This window comes from Aquarana catesbeiana, linkage group LG12, assembly GCF_042186555.1.
Source record: "Aquarana catesbeiana isolate 2022-GZ linkage group LG12, ASM4218655v1, whole genome shotgun sequence".
NCBI classification, from domain to species: domain Eukaryota; kingdom Metazoa; phylum Chordata; class Amphibia; order Anura; family Ranidae; genus Aquarana; species Aquarana catesbeiana.
In genome coordinates this window covers 165,149,700-165,175,910 of record NC_133335.1, presented here as the reverse complement: position 1 = coordinate 165,175,910, position 26,211 = coordinate 165,149,700, and the positions used below count along the sequence as shown (strand labels likewise).

At 45.0% G+C, this 26,211-nt stretch overlaps 1 protein-coding gene across 6 annotated transcripts in view; it reads left to right on the top strand.

Moving 5' to 3' along the window:
- The window catches only part of RNF157 (ring finger protein 157), a 136,602-nt gene that overhangs the window by 7,186 nt on the left and 103,205 nt on the right, over window positions 1–26,211 (top strand). For all 6 annotated transcript variants that reach the window (XM_073606160.1, XM_073606158.1, XM_073606159.1 and 3 more), the window contains exon 3: window positions 10,218–10,336. In XM_073606160.1, coding sequence (XP_073462261.1) covers window positions 10,218–10,336 — 119 coding nt within the window. The remainder of the gene's footprint in view (window positions 1–10,217; window positions 10,337–26,211) is intronic.

Genomic DNA, 26,211 nt, shown 5'->3' with positions numbered 1-26,211 from the left:
CAATTTCAGCATTGTCGTGCTGTGATCTGTCAAATGCTGCTGCATGCCAGGTCCCACACCACCATAATTTTTGCTGACTTTATAAGAAGACTGGATGTCTCCTCTGGGTTCTAGCAGCCCGCCCACTGATGACCCCGATCCAGCGATGTGCACAAGAGCAGTGGCTCTTGCCGCTGTCTCCCTCCTCGCTGGGCAGATTAAAAGCAGCAGGAGCCATTGGCTCCTGCTGCTGTTAAACAAATGCTGTGATGAGGGAGCGGCGGGTGGGGCCGAACCACCTGGTCTGTGTCAATGGACGGAGACAGGGCAGCTTGGGAGCAAGCCTGCACGAGTACCCCCATAGACAACAACTTTTCCAAAAGAAACCACTGCACAGAGCTGGTAAGTATAACATGTTAATTATTTTAATTAAAAAGAAAAAAAAAAAAAACAAAGATTAAGGCTACTTTCACATTGAGGCGCTTTACAGGCGATACAGCGCTAAAAATAGCATCTGTAAAGAGCCTCTCCTCCAGTGTGAAAACCCGAGGGCTTTCACACTAGCGCGGTGTGCTTGCAGGGCGGTAAAAAAAGTCCCTCAAGCCGCATCTTTGCAGCGCTGTAGGAGCGGTGTATACACCGCTCCTACAGTGCCCCTGCCCATTGAAAACAATGGGACGGTGCCGGCAAAGCGCTGCTGCAGCGGTGCTTTGCGGGCGGTTTTAACCCTTTTTTCGGCTGCTAGCAGGGCACCGCTAAAACGACGGTAAAGCGGCGCTAAAAATAAAGCCGCTTTACCGCCGACAACCGGCCCGCCCCAGTGTGAAAGTAGCCTTAATGTTACTTTAATCTGCCGGGAGTCTCTTGGTTCACACTAGTACTACTGTATAGTCGTGTATCTTTCATTACCTTTTTGTAGCGCATTTTTCATGCTTCATGAAATTTTGTTTTTGACAATGGTTAGCGATATCTGCTGTAAAGGAATTGTTGCTAGAAGGAAGAGACAGATTTAAGCGAAAAAAGCACCAAAACATGTATGTGTAGCTCCAGAAGAAGCACCCACACCTTTTCACAAATCACACTGCACTATGTTGCAATGAGGTGAACTATAGAGAATAATGTGATTTCTATTGTCGTGCATTACAGCGTGGCGGCTAGCATAAATGGGGGCTTAAGAACCGTTCATATAGTAATTATATTTTAATAACTGGATCTGCAAAATAAACTTTCAGATCCTGTTCAGTGTGCTAATTTTCCCATCTAGTGTGTTTTTTATTTTTTGATTTATTTCTCTTGTGAATCCGATTGCAGGGATATATCATTTAAGGAGCGAATTCCCGAGCTGTGGTGGGAGCAGCGTGTGGTTGCAGAAATAGTAGCGTGTGACAGTTGATGTGATGGAGGGAGAAGCTAGAAGTGATCAGCGTGTCTGCATACTGTGTGACTGCATTAGCCTGCTGCATCAGCCCTGCAGAGTGTCGTACAGGGGCAGTCATCTCCGCAGCGCCGGTGTCATTTAATCAGTGTCTGCTGAGCGCATGCTGTCATTTCACATGAGCTGCCAGTTCAGTTTACTCTCTGTACACCGTGGTCAGGGACACGGAGTGTTTCAGATTTATGTCACGGAGGCTGGCAGTACATGTGCTGTACTTGGATAGTATGTCCTATGAAAGGTCACCACATATGAGGTTGTGTGGTCTTCATTACAAAGTAGTCATAAAGCTCGTATATTAAAAAAATCATGTTAGCTGCGTATTTGAAGGTAATAAAGGGACTAGAAAGGCCACGGCAGTCTGAGACCTCCTTAGACAAGACCCTCATGTGTTACAGCCTATTCAGGTTAGTTCTATCCCCACGTTTTCTGAAGGCCTCGTCCTCCTGTGCACCTCTACCTCCGCTCTTTAATAATGCACACTATCCAGAAAGCAGTCTATATGAATAATGCATTGTGCAGAGAAAGGCCTTGGATTTTTATGAGTGTTAAATTGTTTTATGCCAGCCGTTAACCCTTTCCGTATGAAAGTCTGTTCTGGTCCAGCGTCGGCAGCGCAGGAGGGGGCTCGGCGGTCTGTGGCTACTTCACGATTAATGTCATCTGCATAAGTAGCGCACTCATGGAGCAGACGGTGAATTATGATTAATGCATTCTGGAGGTTAGATGCCTGACAGGTCTTGCAGCATGGATTATTCATAAGAGTTCTTTGTCAGCACTTCTTTTTTTCCAAAATAACTTTTCTTCTCGGTGACTGTCCCTGAATATATCACAGAATGTAGGAGACTGCAACTGTATGGGGGAAACAAAATGGAACACTCAAAGATCTTGGTTTTTCAATTTTTCTTTTTACCCAAACTTGGGAAGTTTGTATGTGTATGATTCGCGTCACTTAGCACTAACGCAGCCCTTCTTAGTCCCCTTTTTTTTTTTAAAGGTAGAGGAACCCTTAAAATAAATTTTTGGGCTCAGGGAACCCTGGTAATAGTTACTATAGATCACAATACATTAGTGTGGTGGTCAGTGGGAAAAATGCTCCTTTTGTGCGTAGTCAGTGGGAAGAATGCTCCTTTCGTGCGTAGTTAGTGGGAAGAATGCTCCTTACATTGGTAGTTAGTGGGAAGAATGCTCCTTACATTGGTGGTCAGTGGGAAGAATGCTCCTTACATTGGTGGTCAGTGGGAAGAATTCTCCTTACATTGGTGGTCGGTGGGAAGAATGCTCCTTACATTGGTAGTTAGTGGGAAGAATGCTCCTTACATTGGTGGTCAGTGGGAAGAATGCTCCTTACATTGGTGGTCAGTGGGAAGAATGCTCCTTACATTGGTGGTCAGTGGGAAGAATGCTCCTTACATTGGTAGTTAGTGGGAAGAATGCTCTGTACATTGGTAGTCAGTGGGAAGAATGTTCCTTACATTGGTAGTCAGTGGGAAGAATGCTCCTTTCGTGGGTAGTCAGTGGGAAGAATGCTCCTTTCATTGGGTGTCAGTAGGAAAAATGCTCCTTTCATTGGGTGTCAGTGGGAAAAATGCTCCTTTCATTGGGTGTCAGTGGGAAAAATGCTCCTTTCATTGGGTGTCGGTGGGAAAAATGCTCTTTTCATTGGGTGTCAGTGGGAAAAATGCTCCTTTCATTGGGTGTCAGTGGGAAGAATGGCCTTTCATTGGGGGTCAGTGGGAAGAATGGCCTTTCATTGGTGATCAGTGGGAAGAATGGCCTTTTATTGGTGATCAGTGGGAAGAATGGCCTTTCATTGGGGGTCAGTGGGAAGAATGGCCTTTCATTGGGGGTCAGTGGGAAGAATGGCCTTTCATTGGGGGTCAGTGGGAAGAATGGCCTTTCATTGGGGGTCAGTGGGAAGAATGGCCTTTCATTGGGGGTCAGTGGGAAGAATGGCCTTTCATTGGGGGTCAGTGGGAAGAATGGCCTTTCATTGGGGGTCAGTGGGAAGAATGGCCTTTCATTGGGGGTCAGTGGGAAGAATGGCCTTTCATTGGGGGTCAGTGGGAAGAATGGCCTTTCATTGGGGGTCAGTGGGAAGAATGGCCTTTCATTGGTGATCAGTGGGAAGAATGGCCTTTCATTGGTGATCAGTGGGAAGAATGGCCTTTCATTGGGGGTCAGTGGGAAGAATGGCCTTTCATTGGGGGTCAGTGGGAAGAATGGCCTTTCATTGGGGGTGGTGGTCCATGGAAGAAAGATCCTTGGAGTCAGTGGATAGTTATCTGAAAGGAAAAATGTTCTCATTGCTCAAGGAACTCCTAACAAGCTATGGGGAAGCCTAGTTAAAGTGATGCTAAACCCAGGACCCTGCATAACATCTGGTCTCCCACAGTACATGTAATATTGACATAAAAGCACACAAACACACACGTTGGACTTGTGTCTTTTTTCAGCCTTACCAACCATGTAACTATGGAAATGCAATTATTTTAGTAAATATAAACTGATAAATACCTTTTCTTAGCAGTTCGAGCATCTATCAGTACCTGGTTAAAGCTTGTAGGAGGAGTTTTCATTCTCCTCTAACTGTCCAATAAGGCTGCATGACCCCTGACTTTCTGTCTGGACAGTGCTGATTTGCTCTGTGCCGATCACACGCACCCTCCCAAGAAAAAAAAAAAAAACACCTCTCTAGCAATACACACCAAACTGAGCATATGCAGAGTGACTCCAAAGGCTCTATGTTATCAGGAAATGGATTGGGGACATTGGAAGAAGGGGAGGATCAGAGAAGACAGGATCAAACAGCCTTTTTTACACAATGCGGAGGATTAACCCCTTAGGTTCCACAGTGAGTATAACAAGCATACTTTGCTGCATATACAGACTGATTTTACTGTTGTGGGTTTAGTAGCACTTTAAGAAAGGCTTTTCTAAGGGGTCCATTTAGCACAGTGGTTTAGTTGTTAGCACTTGTGCCTTGTAGCAGTTGATTAAATCCCAGTTAGGAGTTAGAACACTGTCTGCATGGAGATTTCATGTTCTCCTTGTGTTTGTGTGGATTTCCTCCATAACATAAGGGGGGGTTTTTCTGTTGCAGCAAGGGAAAGCTAAGGCAGGGCTGACAATACTGCTTGGAATGTCTGTTACAGTCTGCCAATGCTGGGAGTGGGGGGGGGGAGTGGGGGGGGGGGGTTTAATGCAGCCTCTGCCTGCCACTGACCAGCAATTCAGGAAGGCTGAGAGCTGCCATGAAATACAGAAGTCCCCCTGTTGAATGATTGAAAAATCTCCATAATAAATACAGTAAAAAAAGAAAAAAAGAAAAAAAGATTGTGCCTTTTTTTTTCTGCCCCTCCTCTCCCCTTGTCTATTCTTAGAATGCATGTAACTGTATTCTGTTACTAATTTACAATTCTGTGAAGGGGCGTTTAAATGACACGATCGCTTCTTTCTATGAGTGTCGCTGCTCTCATAGCTACAGCACAAAGTACAGCGCTCTATCCAGGACAATGTATGAATTGCATTGCAGGTAGAAGCAATCTGCATGGTTTACTCACCTGCCCAGAAGTAACATTTTTTTACACTTACACAAAAGGTAACTCCACTTTCGTGTGGGGGGGGAATAGCAAATAAAGAAAAAATAATATAGCATATACAATTGCAACACAAATCATATTGCAATTGAATGTTTTTAAAAATGAACTTTCCATTTCAATCTGCAGCCGCTGTAATTTTCTGAAAATACAATGCAATATGGCTACCTGGAGGTCTTCTGTACACAGAATTAGGGGTTGACCAATATAAGTTTTTTTAGGGCCGATACAGATACTCTGTACATCTCCGTCACCTGCCACCAGATGCAGCATGTCGCTGGCCACTGTCTCCTGCCACCAGATGCAGCATGTCGCTGGCCACTGTCTCCTGCCACCAGATGCAGCATGTCGCTGGCCACTGTCTCCTGCCACCAGATGCAGCATGTCGCTGGCCACTGTCTCCTGCCACCAGATGCAGCATGTCGCTGGCCACTGTCTCCTGCCACCAGATGCAGCATGTCGCTGGCCACTGTCTCCTGCCACCAGATGCAGCATGTCGCTGGCCACTGTCTCCTGCCTCCAGATGCAGCATGTCGCTGGCCACTGTCTCCTGCCTCCAGATGCAGCATGTCGCTGGCCACTGTCTCCTGCCTCCAGATGCAGCATGTCGCTGGCCACTGTCTCCTGCCTCCAGATGCAGCATGTCGCTGGCCACTGTCTCCTGCCTCCAGATGCAGCATGTCGCTGGCCACTGTCTCCTGCCTCCAGATGCAGCATGTCGCTGGCAACTGTCACCTGCCACCAGATGCAGCATGTCGCTGGCCGCTGTCTCCTGCCACCAGATGCAGCATGTCGCTTGCCACTGTCTCCTGCCACCAGATGCAGCATGTCGCTTGCCACTGTCTCCTGCCACCAGATGCAGCATGTCGCTTGCCACTGTCTCCTGCCACCAGATGCAGCATGTCGCTTGCCACTGTCTCCTGCCACCAGATGCAGCATGTCGCTGGCCACTGTCTCCTGCCACCAGATGCAGCATGTCGCTTGCCACTGTCACCTGCCACCCAGGTGCAGCTTGTCAGGAACTAACAAAACCTAAACCTGCTCCAACCCTCATTCTAAAGCTGGATAAACACTATACAACTTTCTTTAGATTTTTTTTTTCCTTTAGATTTACCAAAACCATATAATATGAAACCAAACCTAAACACTATCAATTTGTATGCAATCAGGCAGGCCCTTGCACTACATAGTTGAAGGGAAATCTAACAACAAAAGTTGTATAGTGTGTATCGAGCTTAAGGCCTGGTTCACACCTATGCATTTTTTAGTGCGTATTCAATTTTGCAGAAACACACTACAGTCCATTCAACATGGTTTCCTATGGATGTAGTTCACATCTGTGCATTTTATGGAGCGGGCCAGGAACTTTTTTTCTGGTTTTTGGTTCCATAGACTTCAGTCGATCAAAAGCGTGTATTGAAAAATGCAAAATGCACGTGGAATATGCAAACTGCACCCTGCATAGGTGTGAATCAGGCCTAAGCCTGTGATGCTGTGATGAGGGAGTGGAGGGCGGGGCCGAAACGCCTGATCTGTGTCAATGGACGCACGGCCATTCTAGCTATGCTGTGAAAGGAAAGATCTGTATACTTACCTATTCTGAGGTTGCCATTTAAAAAAATTGCACATTTGAAAAATGTGAATACCGACCGCTCCGATAATTGGTTGAGCCTTACAGAGAATGTGTACACAATGCCCCGAAGAAACATGTCCTGCTTGTGTGATTGGCTCATTGATTTTCCCAGAGGTCTGCACTAAGATACAGATATCAGGCATCCCCTGGAACAAAAATGTAATTTTTTGGTGAGATATTCCCAATAGGAACATGTCTAAAGGGATGCAGGCCCAGCAGCTTTCCTCATTAGTGCCCTGCAGGTGCACAGCTGATTGATAATTATGAAACCACTCCCATTAGACTCACTCAGCACAGGGGCACAGAGGAACAAACAGTGAATTCTTCAGAATAACAAAAGGTAGGAATCTGCAACAAAGCTTGTTAAAATCCCAGCAATGTACATAGATCACCCAGAGGGGAATGTTTTTTTTTTCTCAGCAAAAGTTGAGTTACACTTTAAAGCTGAAGTTTAGCTTAAAAAATTCCCTACAGATTTAGTCCCATCCCATCCCTTTTATGAAGTACGTCCCATGTTGTGCAGGCAGCTGGATGCTGGAGAAGTTTTTGCTGTAGGGATGCCCGGTCCTCTTCCTGACTCTGAACCTTCAGTGCTGCAATGGTTAACTACTTTTGCGTCTCCAGGCAGAACAGCAGCACAAATGGTCCGACTGGGACATCCCCCTCCTTCCTCCTCTTCCATTAGGAAAAGTTCTTTCTTAGACCACACTGCCTGTTAGATGATCTGTGAATGGGGGAAAGTCTGATCAGTCCCAAGACTCTCTCCCCCATTAACAGAGAATGTTACAAGCAGTGAAATCAATGAAACTTTTTCCAGTGGAGGAGGAGGAAGGAGATGATGGGTCCCTGTCAGACCAGTTTTATTTCTGTTCTGCCTGAAGACCTGAAGCTGTTAACCATTGCAGCACTGGAAGTTCAGAGAAAGGAAGAGGACAGGGCATCCCTGCAGTGAAAATTTCTATATGAATCCTTTTTTTTTTTTTTTTTTTTTTTTTTGTAGCTAAATGTCAACTTTAGGTATTTGTAAAGATACCTTTTCCCGGAGTTCCGCTTTAAATTTGAAATTAAACGATAATATTGTTCAATGTGCTCGTGGGCAGCTAAGCAGTAAAGCTGGCCATACATTATACAATTTTCTTATTCAATTTCCTTTAGATTTACCTTCAACTATGTAGTGCAAGGGCCTGCCTGATTGCATACAAATGAACCACTTCAGCCACGGAAGATTTTCACCCCCTTCCTGACCAGAGCACTTTTTGCAATACGGCACTGCGTTGATTTAACTGACAATTGTGCGGTTGTGTGATGTTGCACCCAAACAAAATTGACGTCCTTTTTTTCCCACAAATAGAGCTGTATTTTGATGGTATTTGATCACCTCTGCAAAAAAAGCGCAACAATTTTGAAGAAAACGCAATATTGTTTACTTTTTGCTATAATTATCCCCCAAAAATATATAAAAAAAAATATTTTTTCCCCCTCAGTTTAGGCTGATTATATATTCTTCTACATATTTTTGTTAAAAAAAAAAAAAAAAAAATCGCAATAAGCGTATATTGATTGCTTTGCGCAAAAGTTATAGCGTCTACAAAATAGGGGATAGTTTTATGGCATTTTTATTATTATTTTTATTATTATTTTATTTTTTTAAGTATTATTATTTTTTTTTTACTAGTAATGGCGGTGATCTGCAATTTTTATCGGGACTGCGACATTATGGCGGACACATCGTACACTTTTGACACTATTTTGGGACCATTGGCATTTATACAGCGATCCGTGCTATAAAAATGCACTGATTACTGTAAAAATGTCACTGGCAGGGAAGGGGTTAACACTAGGGGGCGATCAAGGGGTTAATTCCCTCTCTGTGTTCTAACTGAAGGGGGGAGGGGACTGTCTAGGGGAGATGACAGATCGCTGTTCATACTCTGTATGAACAGACGATCAGTCTCTTTTCCCCTCAGAGAACCGGAAACTGTGTGTTTACACACACAGATCCCAGTTCTCGGTGTGTCACCAGCGATTGCGGGAGCCCGGCGGTGATCGCGACCGCCGGGCACTCGCATCGGCTCTGCGCGCCCCTAGTGGTCACAGGGCGAAGCGACCTTGTATAACGTTGTTTCGCCCAGCTGTACCATTCTGCCGCAGTAAAACTGCGGCGGCTGGTCGGCAAGTGGTTAACAGTGTTTAGGTTTGAGCTTTATATTATATGGTTTTGGTAAATCTAAAGGAAAATTATATAATGTATGGCCAGCCTTAGCACTTACAGCACTGAGGTCCCTGGTTTGTTTGGGTTTCCTCCCACACTCTAAAGATATGTTGGTAGATTAGTTGGCTCCTGTCCAAACTACCCCTAGCATGTGGCTTAATAAAGCTGACCATACACAGGTAGGCATTCGTACGAAGATTTGTGCAAATGTTCTAGTCGATTATTATTATTATTCAGGATTTATATAGCGCCAACAGTTTACGCAGCGCTTTACAATATAAAAGGGAGACAATACAGTTATAATATAATACAATACAATAGGATTAAGAGGGCCCTGCTCAGAAGAGCTTACAATCTAATAGGGTGGGGCAGGTGGTACAAAAGGTTGTAACTGTGGGGAATGAGCTGGTGGAAGTGGTAGGAGATTAGTTGGAGACGTGATAGGCTTTCCTGAAGAGATGAGTTTTCAGGGATTGCCTGAAGGTAGCAAGAGTAGGGGCTAGCCGGATAGATGGAGGTAGCGAGTTCCAGAGGATGGGAGAGGCTCTGGAGAAATCCTGGAGACGAGCATGGGAGGAGGAGATGAGAGAGCTTGAAAGCAGGAGGTCTTGAGAAGAGCGGAGAGGACAATTTGGGTGATATTTGGAGACAAGATTAGTGATGTAGCTTGGGGCAGAGTTGTGAATGGCTTTGTATGTTGTGGTTAGTATTTTGAATTTAATTCGCTGGGTGATTGGGAGCCAGTGTAGGGATTGAAGTAGTCGATACATTTTATCAATTGAATGTCGTTCGAAAGTACTTCGAAAACCCTTTTACCATTTCATTTTGACAAGGACTTACCTGAATGAAAAGTATTCACTGTTCGAAATGTGTTTGTTTATAATTTTTTTTTCCATTCCGCTCCTTTGAATTTTACCTTCTCTGCGGTCAAAAGCGAATGTTCATTTGCCACCCACTTAGAGTTGCCACCTCATCCCTTTAAACCCGAACACATATTAATTACACAGGTTCTGTGGCTGATTAAGGTGGTAATTAAACTCACTTGGTGCCTTATATGCACTAAATTAGTCTCAGAACCTGTGTAATTCATATGTGTTCGGGTTTAAAGGAATGAGGTGGCAACCCTACACCCACTAGACCCCATTGGAAAATTGAATGAATGTTCTTAAAACAAAAATCTTCAAATTAAATTCTACTGGTGTATGGGCAGCTTTAGATTGTAAGCTCCTTTGGGAGCAGGGACTGATGTGGCAGTATAGGATGTAAATTGGTGGTATATAAAGACCTGTAATAAATAAATTCATTCATGAGATCTACAATCTGATTTCCTAATCTCAGGCCTTCACTGCTTTTCTCTCCTAGGCAGTTACTTTGCCAGCCACTTTATCATGGGTGGAGAGAAGTTCGAATCCAGCCATCCAGAGGGTTACCTGTTTGGGGAGAACAGTGACCTGAACTTCCTGGGCAGCCGCCCTGTCACGGTAATGTACATACATATGTGCCGTTCAGAATCAGAATCCTTCCTTTAGTGTGTACGTCTGTGTAACTAACTCTTCAGCACGTAAATTGTTTCATGCAGTAAGCTCATACACGTTTTTCATCCCCACTGATTGACACGCCAAGTGATTTCACACCTCCGCTCACTGTGCCCATACTGTGCTCCCTCCCTCCTGTGCCAGCCTGTATTTCGGGGGCATATTAGGATACCACCGCCTTCTTGGTGGAGGGACGGAGCGCAGTGCTCACACGTGTATGGCTAATCCCACACACACATGTGTCATTAACCCTCGCTGCTACTACTGCACATGGAGGTGTTTAAGTCATCTGTTTTTTTTTTACTGCTCAGGATCTTTGAATTCAATAATACATCACACACAGCTCGTAATGTCATATGTGTGTTGTTTTTGCTGAAATGGTGTTACCGCCCCTCTGTAGACACAATCTGCTTACCTCTTGCTGTCACATACAATTAACCCCTGCTGCCTTGATTACAGCTATTGCTGATAATTCATTGGTGCACAGTGTTAACCCAATTATGGCCTGCAGGGTTGCTAAGTCATCTGTAATAAGACTTGATGAAATATGCATGTTGCTGGCACTGGTCCATCTCCAGCATCTCCTCTGTGTGAACGGGTTGACATTTTAATATAGTATCTTCTGTCTTTTTTTTTTTTTTTTTTTTTTTTTTTTTGAGCAGTAAGATGTATTTTGCGCATAGCTGTGTTAATTTTTTCTTTTCTTTTTGCCAAAAAAAAAAACGAACAAGGCGATAGACTTTTTCTTAATCAGTAAGGCCAAATAGGTGGCAAAATTCAGATGTTTATGGAATTATTGTTGCTTTAGTACATTGGTGAAGGGTGCTCATTGGCCTTGTTTATTAAACTGTTGTTCCTTTTGCTATCATTGGCAGTTTTTAAAAATGTACAGGGTTTTGATGGTTGTACATTTTAAAGTAGTACGGCTCACTTGCAGAGAAATGCATTGCATTGTCATGAAGTAGTGCTTATTCGTTTAATTTATTTTTTGACAAACAATAAGGACCCCTTGATACACGCGCTGACGTTATTGCATGCATTTTTGTGCTTTCTGGCACGTTGCCTTAATGCAGTCCATTCATTTTGAATAGGCTGGCAGCGCACCTCAGTGCACCTAAGGCTGGGTTCACACTATTGCGAATTGGATGCGGAGAAATCCTGCATCCAATTTGCATGTCTGGAGATTGTGACTGGCTCTCGATGGAGCCGGTTCACACATCTCCGGAGCGGCTCCTGTGCAAATTGCACAGGAGTCTTGTGTGTCTTCTGGTCCGTTTTTTAGGTCCAAGTTCAGCCAAAAATCTGGACTTAAATTGGACCGGAAACGGCGAACAGGGATGCATCGGACCTCTGCTGTGAGCTGCTCCATGCTGCAGTGTGAACCCAGCCTGAAACAGTACCTGCAGCACTTGGTATGTGTTGCGTGATAGAGCAGGTATGTTGACAGCTATTACATGGGGTGCCTTTCTTAATGGAAAGTACCTCTCATTTACGTGTGCTGCAGTAACACAGTGAGGCTCGGCTCACATATGAGCCGCATACAGCTTACAGCAGGAGTCTGGTGTGTGCTGGTTCACTATTTCAGGTCCAATTTCAGCCCAAATTATGGGCTGAATTCGGACCTGAAATGGACCAAAAAACGCACTGAATCTGCTGCGGAGATATGTGAACCGGCTCCATAGAGAGCTGGCCAAAATCTCCTGCTATTGCAAATTGAATGCGGGGGGGGGGGGGGGGGGATGCATCCAATTCGCAATGGTGTGAACCCAGCCTAAAATGTACATTTCACCACAAGTTACTACAACATACAGTACATATGTGAAACCAGTCCAAGAAAAATGTGTGCACCCCCTACTGCAGGGGTGCTCAACCTTTTTGAAGAGCGAGGGTCACTTGGTAACGCGTCGTGGGCCACAATGAACTATGGGCTTTTACTGACCTCAAACCAAAAATTTTAATTAGCCCTTACTGTCTTGAGCCCCCTATAAGGCGCTTTCACACTGATGCGCTGAGGTTTACCCACACCGCGGTTGTAGCACACTGCACCAATAGCTTTCCTGCGGGTTACCTGCACTGAGCCATAGACTTCTATTACATCTTGCGTGTGCGGTGCTCTTTCTGATGGAGCACTAAAACCCCGACGTTCAGGAATTTTCATGCGCTTTCAGAAAGCGCACCAAACCCACTGGATATAATAGAAGTCTATGGCTCAGTGCAGATAACCTGCAGGAAAGCCGCAGGTGCACTACATTGCACGTGCGAATCAGTGTGAAAGCAGCTTAATAACCATTGCAAAACTATGCCCATTGAAAAACTATGATAATAATATGCCCATTGCTAAACTGTGATATTTAATAAACTAACCTTTTTATCTTTCATTTTCTGCTGGCATTACTGGCTGTTGGAAAGGTTCCTGCCCCAGGCGGAGTAATACCCAATGTACTTCACCTGGGGCAGGAGCTGGCGATATAGAGGAAACATCGTCTTATGTGGCTTATGCTCCCTCCATAGCTGCTTGCTTCCTCCAACACCAGTTCCATCCACTCTGATACTCTGGGATGGTGGGTCAGCAACCCCTGATCTGGGCTTGCAACCTGCCATCTTAGAGCTGGAGGTCACAAGCTACATCTGAGGGCTCCGTGGGCCAAATATGCCAGCCGCCCACTAGTTGAGCACCCATGCCTTACTGTAAAGTGAAACCAGCCTGACAATAAGTTTGTGCCCTCTGCTGTACTAATACCTGGCTATATGCCCTGTCATATTGGGCAGATGCATTAAGAGTGGTGGAAGAAGAAAAAAAATGTGCACCCCCAAAGCATAATTGGTCAGTGTTGAAGGACATCAGGCTCCTTTTCAATTCCTACCAGGGATGAGCTCAGATCCTGTCACTTTACGACGCCAGTTATAAGCATTTCTCACCACACAGCTGCACCTATTCAGGCCGCTGCGCTGGTGTATGTGCACCTGCAGGGCAGGGAATGCCTCGGCCGCCCATGATTGGTGGTGTGCAGCAACGACTTCCGAACAAGTTAGCTCATCCCTACTTCTTACACTCAGGAGGATGCAAAAGACACGTAAAAGATTTTTTTTGTCTCCCAATTAGATACTGTATGAGCTTGATCGTCCTCTCTAGCCAAACCCTGAACTCGCACTCTTTTTCTTTTTTTGTACTTCATTCTTACCCCACAGTCCACCTTGTTGTTTACATGAGCGGCGGGGTGGGAATGACCTGGCCCATAGTTCATTGGAGTTTAAAAAAAAGATTACAAGTCCTGAGTTTGGCTAGAGAATAGAAGGACGCTCAATCTCATCTCTGCTCCTGATGTTGGAAGTCAAGTTGCTACTCCATAAATCAAGACTAAAACATAGTTTGGGCTTTAGGTATACATTAATAGGTCAGATCCAAGAGATTATGGCTTTAGAATTTGCATCTTATCAATCTGTATATTTCTATCTCTTTCATTTCATAAAACGCAGTAATTATTGGGAGGTAGTGTTGGCAGTGTACAGTACATAAAGACAATTTTCTGACCTCATGTATGATAAAAAAAATACATTTGTCTTTATCCTGGTTTAGTAAAAGGACACTCAATCTAGTTTGGGCAGTCAGGAACCATTTTGGAAACCCGGCCAATCAGTATCTGAAGAAGTACCTGTAGGTCATGATGGATTTTCATGAACAGTTGCTATTGTTATCTGGATATTAGGTCAACAGTGTTGTCTGCCCATTGATTAGTAGTAATAGTAATAGTGGCTTGGCAAGTACAAGCATAAATGTTATTATATATCAATAGTTCTAAAGAGTAATTTATAATGGTCAGTTCTTGTGTTTACGGACTTCCTAATTAGTAAGCAACAAGCCAATAATTGACTCTCCCAATGCTGTTCTTCACTGCACTGCCAGCATGAGCCATATCCACGTCTAAAGGTGGAAATATACGTAGCAATTTGTGACCAATTTAGATAACAAACAAGCAGTTCATCATTGCTTAAAATATTGAAAGATGTACACCACACTGTATTTATTTTTCTCACTTGTAAAAAATATCAATCGAAAATATGATCTAGATGCAGTAATATGATCTAGATGATGTAAAAGATTGAAGTTAGGATTGGTTTTCCACCACGCTCTCAGATATTTGTTCAATCGATCAGAAGTGATCATCAAAACTCCACCATGGCCGATCAACTTGGCAAAGTCAAAATGAATCCAGATCTCACTAAATCGATCGAGTGGAGGGTCTTTGGTTTGAAATTTGTTTTCAATTTAATCAGTTTAGTTGCATTGAATGATTGATTATATGATCATATTAATACATGTGTGACCGCTATAAGGATACCATAGACTTGATAGCAGGATTGGGTGGCATGTTCGTGTCAGTTGGTGGCCTCTAATCAGCCAACCAGCCAGCCAGTTAATCAAGGAGTGATTAATTTGGGCAGGTTGAAAACTTGTCCCCATCACTGTTGGTCCTCCTCCAATAAGACCGCGTCATCTTCTAGTCCCTGCCATGCAGGGGCCAAGCACACAACTTACTAGAACTCCCAGCATTGCGCCCAGAGTTTATGCACCCATAGTACATAACCCCCCCCCCCCCTCTTCTCTTAGAACCCACCACTTCACCGCCCTTTTTTTTAACCCCCACCGTATCTAAAACCCTCTTTTCTGAACATCCACCCACCTTCTTTTAATACCCACTGCACATGCACCTCCTTTTGTCTTACTATCCAATGCATTTGCAGTGCCCCTTCTTTCAACACCGTGCCAGCAGCCCTCTTCTCCTACCACCCGCTACATCATCCGTTTCTTTCAGTGACCACCCTTTTCTGCACCACCTTATTCTCAGGCCCCACTGTAGCTGCAGCCTCCTTCTTTCACCCGCCAAAGCAGAATATCACCTTCTCTCACCACCCACCACACTTGCACCTCTCCTCTCAGCACTGCACTATTACACCCCCCCTCCTTCCCTTGCAATCTCAATGAGCACCCCCCCAGCATTATCAACCAACCCACCTTCTGCATTCTCTGGCACCCCACTGCATGATCAAGTAAACACCTCTCCTGCACTGGGTCCCAGGATCCAAAGAATATGAACTTCCCTTTCTCTCAGCTCCTATCACACCTGAAGCACCCCCTTCTCACGACAACCACAGAGTGCCTGGCCCCTCCCTTCTCTCAACACCCTCCATGCCTCCACCTCATTTCTCTCACTGCCAACTAAGCCTGCACCCCCCTTCTCTCATCACCATATGCGCCTTTCTCTCCATCTCATAGTGCCCACCTCACTTTCACCTTCCTTCTTACAGCACCCAACGTGCCTGCACAAATGTTCCACATTCCTAAATACTAATACATGTTTTAAGCCCCACCCTAGCAGGTGTTCAAATATCACAAATACATTAAAACATTAATAACACAAAGTGCTACAGTGCCTTGAAAATGTCCACAACCAAAAACGTAAATGTATTTTATTGGGATTTTATGTGATGGACCAACAAAAAGTGACATATAATTGTGAAGTGGAAGGAAAATGATAAATGGTTTTCATTTTTTTTACAAATAAATATCTGAAAAGTGTGGCGTGCATTTGTATTCAGCCTCCTTTACTCCTATACCCCTAACTAAAATCAAGTGGAACCAATTGCCTTCAGAAGTCACCTAATTAGTAAATAGAGTTTAATCTCAGTATAAATACAGCTGTGAAGCCCTCAGAAGTTTATTAGAGAACCTTGGTGAACAAACAGCATCATGAAGGCCAAGGAACACACCAGACAGGTCAGGGATAAAGTTGTGGAGAAGTTTAAAGCAGGGTTAGGTTATAAAAAAAAATATCCCAAGCTTTTAACATCTCACGGAGCACTGTTCAATTCATCATCCAAAACCAGAAATGTATGGCACAATTGCAAGCCTACCAAGACATGGCCATCTACCTAAACTGACGGGCCGGGCAAGAAGAGCATTAATCATAGAAACAGCAAAAAGGTTCATGATAACTGGAGGAGCTGCAGAGGTCCGCAGCTCAGGTGGGAGAGTCTGTCCACAGGACAACTATTAGTCGTGCACTCCACAAATCTGGCCTTTATAGAAGAGTGGCAAGAAGAAAGCCATAAGAAGTCCAGTTTGCAGTTTGCGAGAAGCCATGTTGGGGACACAGCAAACATGTGGAAGAAGGTGCTCTGGTCAGATGAGACCAAAATTGAACTTTTTGGCCTGAAAGCAAACCGGTAAGTTTGGTGGAAAACTAAGCCTGCACATCACCCTGAACACACCATCCTACCGTGAAACATGGTGGTGGCAGCATCATGTTTTAGGGATGCTTTTCTTCAGCAGAGACAGGGAAGCTGGTCAGAGTTGATGGGAAGATGAATGGAGCCAAATACAGGACAATCTTAGAAGAAAACCTGTTAGAGTTTGCAAAAGATTTGAGACTGGGGCAGAGGGTTACCTTCCAGCAGGACAACGACCCTAAACATACAACCAGAGCTACAATGGTATGGTATAGATCAAGCATGTGCTAGAATTGCACAGTCAAAGTCCAGACCTAAATCCAATTGCGAATCTGTGGAAGACTTGAAAATTGCTGTTCACAGACACTCTCTATCCAATCTGATAGAGCTTGAGCTATTTTGCAAAGAAGAATGGGTAAAAATTTCACTCTCTAGATGTGCAAAGTTGGTTGAGACCTCCCCAAAAAGATTACAGCTGTAATTGTAGTAAACGGTGATTCTACAAAATATTGATAGATAAATAAAAAAAGATTGTCTGTTCTGTTTTTTTCTCTGTACATATCAGCATGGTACAGAAGCACGATACCTATAAGACAGTGCCCCTATCGGACCGGCATATGAAATGTGACCATATGCTGCTGTCCATGTTCATTTTCTCAGGGCACAACACAAAGCCAACACATCCCAGTGTCCCCATGTGTATTGAGCCATTGATTGCTTTGATGTCCCAGATCTAAAAAGCTGCAAAAGTCACACTGTCATTTTTATTTAAATGGGAACACTATAGCCAAGCCATGGGTAAGCATCAGGCATAGATAAAAGGCACGAGAGGCAAGTATGTATTGGAGCTACTAGACTAACCTGATTATTTGATCTGTAAACAATATATACATAAGGACAAGTGCTGCAAGATTCTTTGCTGTTTTTGGTTAGTTGGTTGAGGCTGACCTGAATTGTGAGCTCCCTCACCTGTGCCTGAAGCAACATTCTTCCTTCTCCAATGCTTTTATAGCTTACAGTCATAAAACGTATTTCCTTTATTATAGGGTTTAGCTGCTTTGCATTAAAGTGACTTTGTCGCTAACAAAAAACAAAACCAAAAAAAAAAAAAACCAACACCCAGCCTGAGCCCATGAAAGAAATGTAACAGTACTTACTAGGCCTGCCACTGATGATTTTTTTTATTCCCTTCTGAGTTACACCTAGTGAAGAATCTTCAGTATCTGACACTTCCGTTTTTTTCAGATGCCGATCCCCTGCTGTGCTCTGTTGTTGCCCAGGCCATATTTCAGCTATTAGGACTGTCACACTTTGAATGACAATTGCTCGGTTATGCAACACTGTACCCTAGAGGTGCGCATCTTCACTGGTCACACGATTCAATTTAATTATGATTATCATGTCAACGATTCGTTTCGATTCCTTGATGCATCACGATTACTGCCCATGATTTTCATCAAAAACCATCAGTGCAGCCCTATATGTGCCCATCAGTACAGCCTCATCAGTGGCCATCAGTGCAGCCTCATCAGTGACCATCAGTGACCATCAGTGACCATCAGTTAAGCCTTATCAGTGACCATCAGTTAAGCCTTATCAGTGACCATCAGTGCAGCCTTATCAGTGACCATCAGTGCAGCCCATCAGTGCCCATTAATGCAGCCTCATCAGTGCAGCCTCATGAGTGCCCATCAGTGCAGCCTTATCATTGCCCATCAGTGCAGCCCAATTTCCCGGCATTGGATCAGTGCGCTGTCTATCATAGCCGGGACTTTGTTACAGCGACTGCCAGGTGCTTCAGATCCAAGGTCAGTGTCACAGCAGGAGATCCCCCCCGCTGTGTGTGATCACACATACACATTTAGGCATGGAGAGGAGGAGGGAGGGGAGGACTCTGACAGGTACCGATGATGTAATTGATGCAATCGCGATGCTGCAGTTCTCTGCATCGATGCAGAATCGTTTAAGGCTGCATTGCAATGCATCAATTACACGATTATTTTCAACACCCCTACTGTACCCATATGAAATTGTTATATTTTTTTTCACACACAGAGCGTTCTTTTGGTGGCATTGAATCACCACTGGGTTTTTTATGTTTTGCTAAACAAACAAAAAAAGACCGTCAATTTTGAAAAAAACACCCTTTTCTTAATTGTTATAAAATTTTCCAAATAAATAATCACATGGTAAAGGGCCATTGTGATTGGCCCTTTACCTTGATCCGATGCACACCCCGGGGGCAGGGTTGTGGGAGGACGTCAACAGACCCCCTCACAGAATCAGACAACTGCACTGTCACTGTCTTCCAGCTATAGCGCAGACCAAATTTCCTGTGCCTTTGTAGCTCACACATCCCCAAAACAGCAGCGATCCACCTCTGTTTCACAGTAGGAATGGTGTAGCTTTTATGGTTGTGGCCAAAAAGCTAAATTTTGGTCTCATCACTCCAAATGACTTTGTGCCAGAAGGTTTGAGGCTTGTCTCTGTGCTGTTTGGCGTATTGTAAGCAGGATACTTTGTGGTATTTGTGTAGTAATGGCTTTCTTATGGCGACTCGACCATGCAGCCCATCTTTGAATGAATGAATGAAGGATTTGTACAGCGCTGCAAATGCGAACTGAATCGCCTCAAGGCGCTAGAATGCGTTCTCTGTTGCCAGCTTCTTAGAAAAGGAAGGTCTTTAGTTTTTTTCCTGAAGGCCTGATGGTTTTCTTCCATGCGGATGTGGGTCGGAAGAGCGTTCCATAGTCGAGGTCCTTGGACTGCGAATCTTCGTTCTCCCTTTGCTTTGTAGCAGTATTTGGGAATGATGAGGAGGTTTTGGTTAGCTGATCGAAGGCTGCGATTGGTTGTGTAGTGTTTTATTTTCTCCTGGAGATATAGCGGAGCGTTTCCTTGTATGCATTTGTGGGTGAGGCAGAGGGTCTTGAATTTGATCCGATTCTTTACGGTTAGCCAGTGTAGGCACTTTAGGGATGGTGAAATAGATTCCCAGGGTTTTTTTCCTGTTAACAGTCTTGCCGCCGTGTTTTGAATGAGTTGTAAGCTCTACATAGTCCTACGTAGAGCGAATTTGCGTAGTCGAGTCGGGAATTGATGATTGTTCCCACAACTGCCGCTTTGTCCTCTTCTGGGATGAAGGGGATGAGTCTACGTAGGAGGCGGAGGCGATGGTGGGATCCGCTCACCACTGATCCTATTTGTGCATCCATTGTCATTCCTGAGTCAAAGATGACTCCGAAATTCTTGGCTTTGATGCTTGGAGCGATGGTCTGTCCGAGGATGGTGGGAGGTGTCCACGGGGTCTTAATTTTGGAATTTTTGTTGGCGTGTAGGAGAAGAAGTTCTGTTTTTGAACCGTTAAGTTTGAGGGAGCTGATGGTCACTGCAGCACTGGATGAAAGATGCAAGGGTCTGTCAGGAGTCCAGAAACTCATAACCCTTTTATATATATATATATATACACACACACACACACACACACACACACACACACACACACACACACACACACACACACACACACACACACACACACACACACACACGTTATCTTTTTAATAGCCATTCAAACCCCTTTGTGTCAACTTGTGTGCATGTTATCAGGCCAAAATCACCAGAGTATGTAAACTTTTGATCAGGGTCATTTGGGTAATTTTTGTTGCCATTATGATTAAAAAAGAGTAAACACAGTTGATTGAGAATAAATGGCTTCAGCCAAACACTAACCATGAGTGAAAGAAATGTTTTTGTGTTATCCTTCATATTCTCTGAAAAATTACCAAGAAATCATAAATTCTGCCAGGGTATGTAAACTTATGAGCACAACTGTATGCTGTGGTATCTGGCTCCAAGTCATCAGTAGCAAATCCTTTAAGTCCTGCAAGTTGCGAGATGGTGCCTCTATGGAGCGGACTTGTTTTTCCAGCACATCCAACAGATGCTCAGTAGATTGAGATCTGGAGAATTTGGAGGCCAAGTCAACACCTCAAACTTGCTGTTTTCCGCAAACCATTCTTGAAGCATTTTTGCAGTGTGGGGCATTATCCTGCTGAAAGCGGCCACGCTCATGAGGGCTTACCATTTCCATGAAGGGGTATACTTTGTAAGCAGCAATGTTTAGTTAGGTGTTGTGTCAGCTAACATCCACATGAATGGCAGGACCCAAGGTTTCCCAGCAGAACATTGCCCAAAGCATCACACAGCCTCTACCAACTTGCCTTCTTCCCATACTGATGTCCACAGGTAAGTGATGCACATGCACTCGGCCATCCACATGATGCAAATATAAAAGGTAATTTATTATACTAGACCACTTTCTTCCATTGCTCTGTGGTTCAGTTCTGATGCTCACCTGTCCAATTGTAGGCGCTTTTGGGTGTGCACACGGGTCAGCATGAGCACCCTGACAAGTCTGTGGGTACACAACCCCATACACAACAAACTGCGATGCACATTTTTTCTGCTATCAACACATCATTGCGTGGCAAAAATGATCCCCTCATCATGTTCGGCAGGCAGTACCACCAGCCGACTGCAACCTTTTCAACTGAATGGGGCCTCTCTGCAACTGAGTTTAATGTTTGCGTTTGCAGCGCGGCAGTGCAGGTTTTTAAGGGGTTAAAACGGGTAGCGAGAGTAATAAATCTCATGTCTTGGTGGTTAGTAGGATTAATAAATCCCCTGTGCTGGTAATGAGTGGTAGTAATAAATGCCCCTGGGTCTGTGGTCAGTGGGGTAATAAATGCCCCTTTGTTGGTAGTCAGTGGGGTAATAAATGACCCTAAGTCGGTGGTCAGTAGGAGTTATAATTGACCCTTTGTTGGTGGCCAGTGGAAGTAATAAATCCTCTTTGGTGGTCAGTGGGGGTAATAAGTGCCTCTGTGTTGGTGGTAGGTAGGAGTAATAAATCCCCTGTATTTTTGGCCATTGGAAGAAATAAATTATATTAGTTGGTGGTAAGTGGGAGTAATAAATGCCTGTGAGTAGTTGGTCATTGGGAGTAAAATATCCCCTGTGTTGGTGGTCAGTTGTAATAAATTCTGAGTAATAAATTCCCCTGTGTTGGTGGTCGGTGGGAGTAATAAATTCCCCTGTGTTGGTGGTCAGTGGGAGTAATAAATTCCCCTGTGTTGGTGGTCGGTGGGAGTAATAAATGCCCCTGTGTTGGTGGTCAGTGGGAGTAATAAATGCCCCTGTGTTGGTGGCGGTGGGAGTAATAAATTCCCCTGTGTTGGTGGTGGGTGGGAGTAATAAATGCCCCTGTGTTGGTGGTTGGTGGGAGTAATAAATTCCCCTGTGTTGGTGCTCGGTGGGAGTAATAAATTCCCCTGTGTTGGTGCTCGGTGGGAGTAATAAATTCCCCTGTGTTGGTGCTCGGTGGGAGTAATAAATTCCCCTGTGTTGCTGCTCGGTGGGAGTAATAAATTCCCCTGTGTTGGTGGTGGGTGGGAGTAATAAATTCCCCTGTGTTGGTGCTCGGTGGGAGTAATAAATTCCCCTGTGTTGGTGCTCGGTGGGAGTAATAAATTCCCCTGTGTTGGTGCTCGGTGGGAGTAATAAATTCCCCTGTGTTGGTGGTGGGTGGGAGTAATGAATGCCCCTGTGTTGGTGGTGGGTGGGAGTAATGAATGCCCCTGTGTTGGTGGTGGGTGGGAGTAATAAATTCCCCTGTGTTGGTGCTCGGTGGGAGTAATAAATTCCCCTGTGTTGGTGCTCGGTGGGAGTAATAAATGCCCCTGTGTTGGTGGTCGGTGGGAGTAATAAATGCCCCTGTGTTGGTGGCGGTGGGAGTAATAAATGCCCCTGTGTTGGTGGTCGGTGGGAGTAATAAATGCCCCTGTGTTGGTGGTGGGTGGGAGTAATAAATTCCCCTGTGTTGGTGGCGGTGGGAGTAATAAATGCCCCTGTGTTGGTGCTCGGTGGGAGTAATAAATTCCCCTGTGTTGGTGGTGGGTGGGAGTAATAAATTCCCCTGTGTTGGTGGTGGGTGGGAGTAATAAATTCCCCTGTGTTGGTGGTGGGTGGGAGTAATAAATTCCCCTGTGTTGGTGGTGGGTGGGAGTAATAAATTCCCCTGTGTTGGTGCTCGGTGGGAGTAATAAATTCCCCTGTGTTGGTGGTGGGTGGGAGTAATAAATTCCCCTGTGTTGGTGCTCGGTGGGAGTAATAAATTCCCCTGTGTTGGTGGTGGGTGGGAGTAATAAATTCCCCTGTGTTGGTGGTGGGTGGGAGTAATAAATTCCCCTGTGTTGGTGGTGGGTGGGAGTAATAAATTCCCCTGTGTTGGTGGTGGGTGGGAGTAATAAATTCCCCTGTGTTGGTGGTGGGTGGGAGTAATAAATTCCCCTGTGTTGGTGGTGGGTGGGAGTAATAAATTCCCCTGTGTTGGTGCTCGGTGGGAGTAATAAATGCCCCTGTGTTGGTGGTGGGTGGGAGTAATAAATGCCCCTGTGTTGGTGCTCGGTGGAAGTAATAAATTCCCCTGTGTTGGTGGTGGGTGGGAGTAATAAATTCCCCTGTGTTGGTGCTCGGTGGGAGTAATAAATTCCCCTGTGTTGGTGCTCGGTGGGAGTAATAAATTCCCCTGTGTTGCTGCTCGGTGGGAGTAATAAATTCCCCTGTGTTGGTGGTGGGTGGGAGTAATAAATTCCCCTGTGTTGGTGCTCGGTGGGAGTAATAAATTCCCCTGTGTTGGTGCTCGGTGGGAGTAATAAATTCCCCTGTGTTGGTGCTCGGTGGGAGTAATAAATTCCCCTGTGTTGGTGGTGGGTGGGAGTAATGAATGCCCCTGTGTTGGTGGTGGGTGGGAGTAATAAATTCCCCTGTGTTGGTGGTGGGTGGGAGTAATAAATTCCCCTGTGTTGGTGCTCGGTGGGAGTAATAAATGCCCCTGTGTTGGTGGTGGGTGGGAGTAATAAATGCCCCTGTGTTGGTGCTCGGTGGAAGTAATAAATTCCCCTGTGTTGGTGGTGGGTGGGAGTAATAAATTCCCCTGTGTTGGTGCTCGGTGGGAGTAATAAATTCCCCTGTGTTGGTGCTCGGTGGGAGTAATAAATTCCCCTGTGTTGGTGGTCTGCTCTGTGTTCCCACTGCCAATCCACACAGCGATGTCCTCTGTGCAATAAAAAGCCCTGCATGGACGACCTTCTCGTTGCAGGGACTGGTAAACTGCAACCAATGAGCCATAACTGTCCATAGTTTGGAGACTGATGGTCTTTCTCCACTCTAGTTTCTGGATCAATTTCTTGACATACATGAAACAGCACATTTCCTGGAACCACTGCTCATATAGGCACATGATTATTTAAAGAAATGTGTGTCGTAAGCAGAAGCCAAGTTTCATTTCTCCTGTGCAATTTCTTTAAGAACAGCTCAGTAGAGTTGGAATGGAAATGAATGGGGACACTCCCTGGCATTCATAAGGAGGGTTTGTCTCCTGTCCATACAAGAAACAATGCAATCTGAGACATTCATGCAACTGTCGGTAACGTGTATATGAATTTGTTGCAGAATTGTCTGCGACACAATGCTTACATATGCGACAAACTTCACTCCAACATGGAAGAGGTCTTATTTACAGTACTTTCATCAATATGGCAGTATTTTTAATGAGTTTGTCACAGTGATAGTGGTAGAATGTGTTGCACATAAGAATCACAGAACTACATGAGATCTACCTGAATTTGTTAAATGCTTTGAAAATGGCAAGAAATCTGTCACACGGCTTTCATGAATTTGGTGCAGGACTTTATATTATAGTTATACTTTATAGTTATACTTTAACCACTTAAGGACCAGCCTCATTTTGGATTTTAGGTGTTTACATGTTTAAAACAGGTTTCCTGTCGCATCATGGCAGCATACACCTATGGGTTGTGGCTCCGCCCCCGCAACCTGATAGGACCGCGTAGCTATTAAAGTCTGAGAGAGCCCCTGCCCCAGCATTCTCCTTTTTTTCCTCACCTGTCAAGGACCGAAAACATGCATCCCTTACCTAAAACATTCGCCCCAGCCAGGTTCTAGCCTCTCCTGGGTGGAAGTCCTATCCTGTACAGCCTCTAAATGAGCTCAATGGAAGGAACCCCACTCTGATGGTCTCAGGGGTATGTTACAATACATTACAAACCTTAAACAGGTTTATGGATCGCAGCGGTCTCCAGCTCCTTTCTGTGCACCTGTGGGAAACTCCCCTCCTGTCTGTCTCCATAGCTCCAGCTTGTCAGGACATCCCACTTTCCAGCTTCCAAAATGGCGTCGGAGGCCTCAGAGCGCATCTGAGCATGCACGAGCGTGACGTCATCACCCCGAGACGGCGGCAAGTTTAAAAATGCTGTAATGTCAGCATTTTCTTGTCTCTTCTCTCCTGAGCCTGTAAGGGGGAATTTTGACCGGATTTCTTTTGCTTCTCTACCCAGCTGTTCTACCCTGTCTCTCTCTTGCTATCTCCACGCCCAGGTAAGATCTATGATGGTTTTTTCTTTGCTTGTTTACTATCTGCTATCCCATGCATGCTAAGCCACCTATATAATTATAGGTTGATTCATCACCTTTCATGGAGACCGTTGCCCAGGTAGACCATCGCCAGCCTACTAGGTAAGAGGGGATGATGGGTAAGTATGAAGAGAAGGAAAAAGAGAGCCCTCACTAATGCTGTTTAAATTGAACAGCCCCACCAGGTCTTCCAGATCGTCACATTCAAGACGAGGGGAGCCTTCAAGAAGGAGCCGCTCAAGCCACAGGCAGAGTCGCTCAGAGCGCGGCAGAAGTCGCTCAAGTCGCAGAAGCCGCTCAAGTCGCAGGAGGAGCAGATCAAGTCGCAGGAGAAGCCGATCAAGATCAAGGCATAGTCGCTCCCACCACAAAAAATCCCCTGCGTGCAGGAAATCTCCTGTCACCCAGCCTTCCCGTCCACCCGGGAACTCCTGCTGGATTTGCGGTGCTACAGCACTTCCAGACAAACTGGCCTGTCGCACATGCTTCATTGAGGCAACTAAGGACAGAGAAACAGAGGCAAGAGAACCAATTGATCCATCACCACAAGTCGCAGAGCCAGAAGCCAGCAGACCTATACAAAGTACCTCATCCACTGCCCCATCATCATCAAAGACGTCAGACCCTCTCTCTGACACTGATGATCTAGAGGCATCCACCGGCTTCGACTTCTCATTGATCGACCCATTCGTGAAGTCAGTAAAAGAGGCGATCGACTGGGTGGAAGAAAAAGAAACTCCTCAAAAAGTGAGGAAATACTTTCCAAATCTTAAAAAAGACCCAGAGAACTTCCCGTTCATTGAGGAACTTGAGGATCTAATTAAGGATGAGTGGCAAAAGCCAGAGAAAAAAACTTGCCTCAGCAACAGATTATCAAAACTCTATCCACTTAAAGAGCCTAACGTCAACCCACTAATATCTCCTCCAGTGGTCGACTCCTCCCTAATGCGCCTCGCCAGGCACGTAACACTTCCAATAGAGGATGCAGTCACATTCAAAGACGTCCTGGATAGAAAGATCGATCTGGATCTTAAGAGAACCTACCTCTCGGCAGGTGGCGCTTGCAGGCCAGCAATAGCATTGGCTGCCGTCGGTAA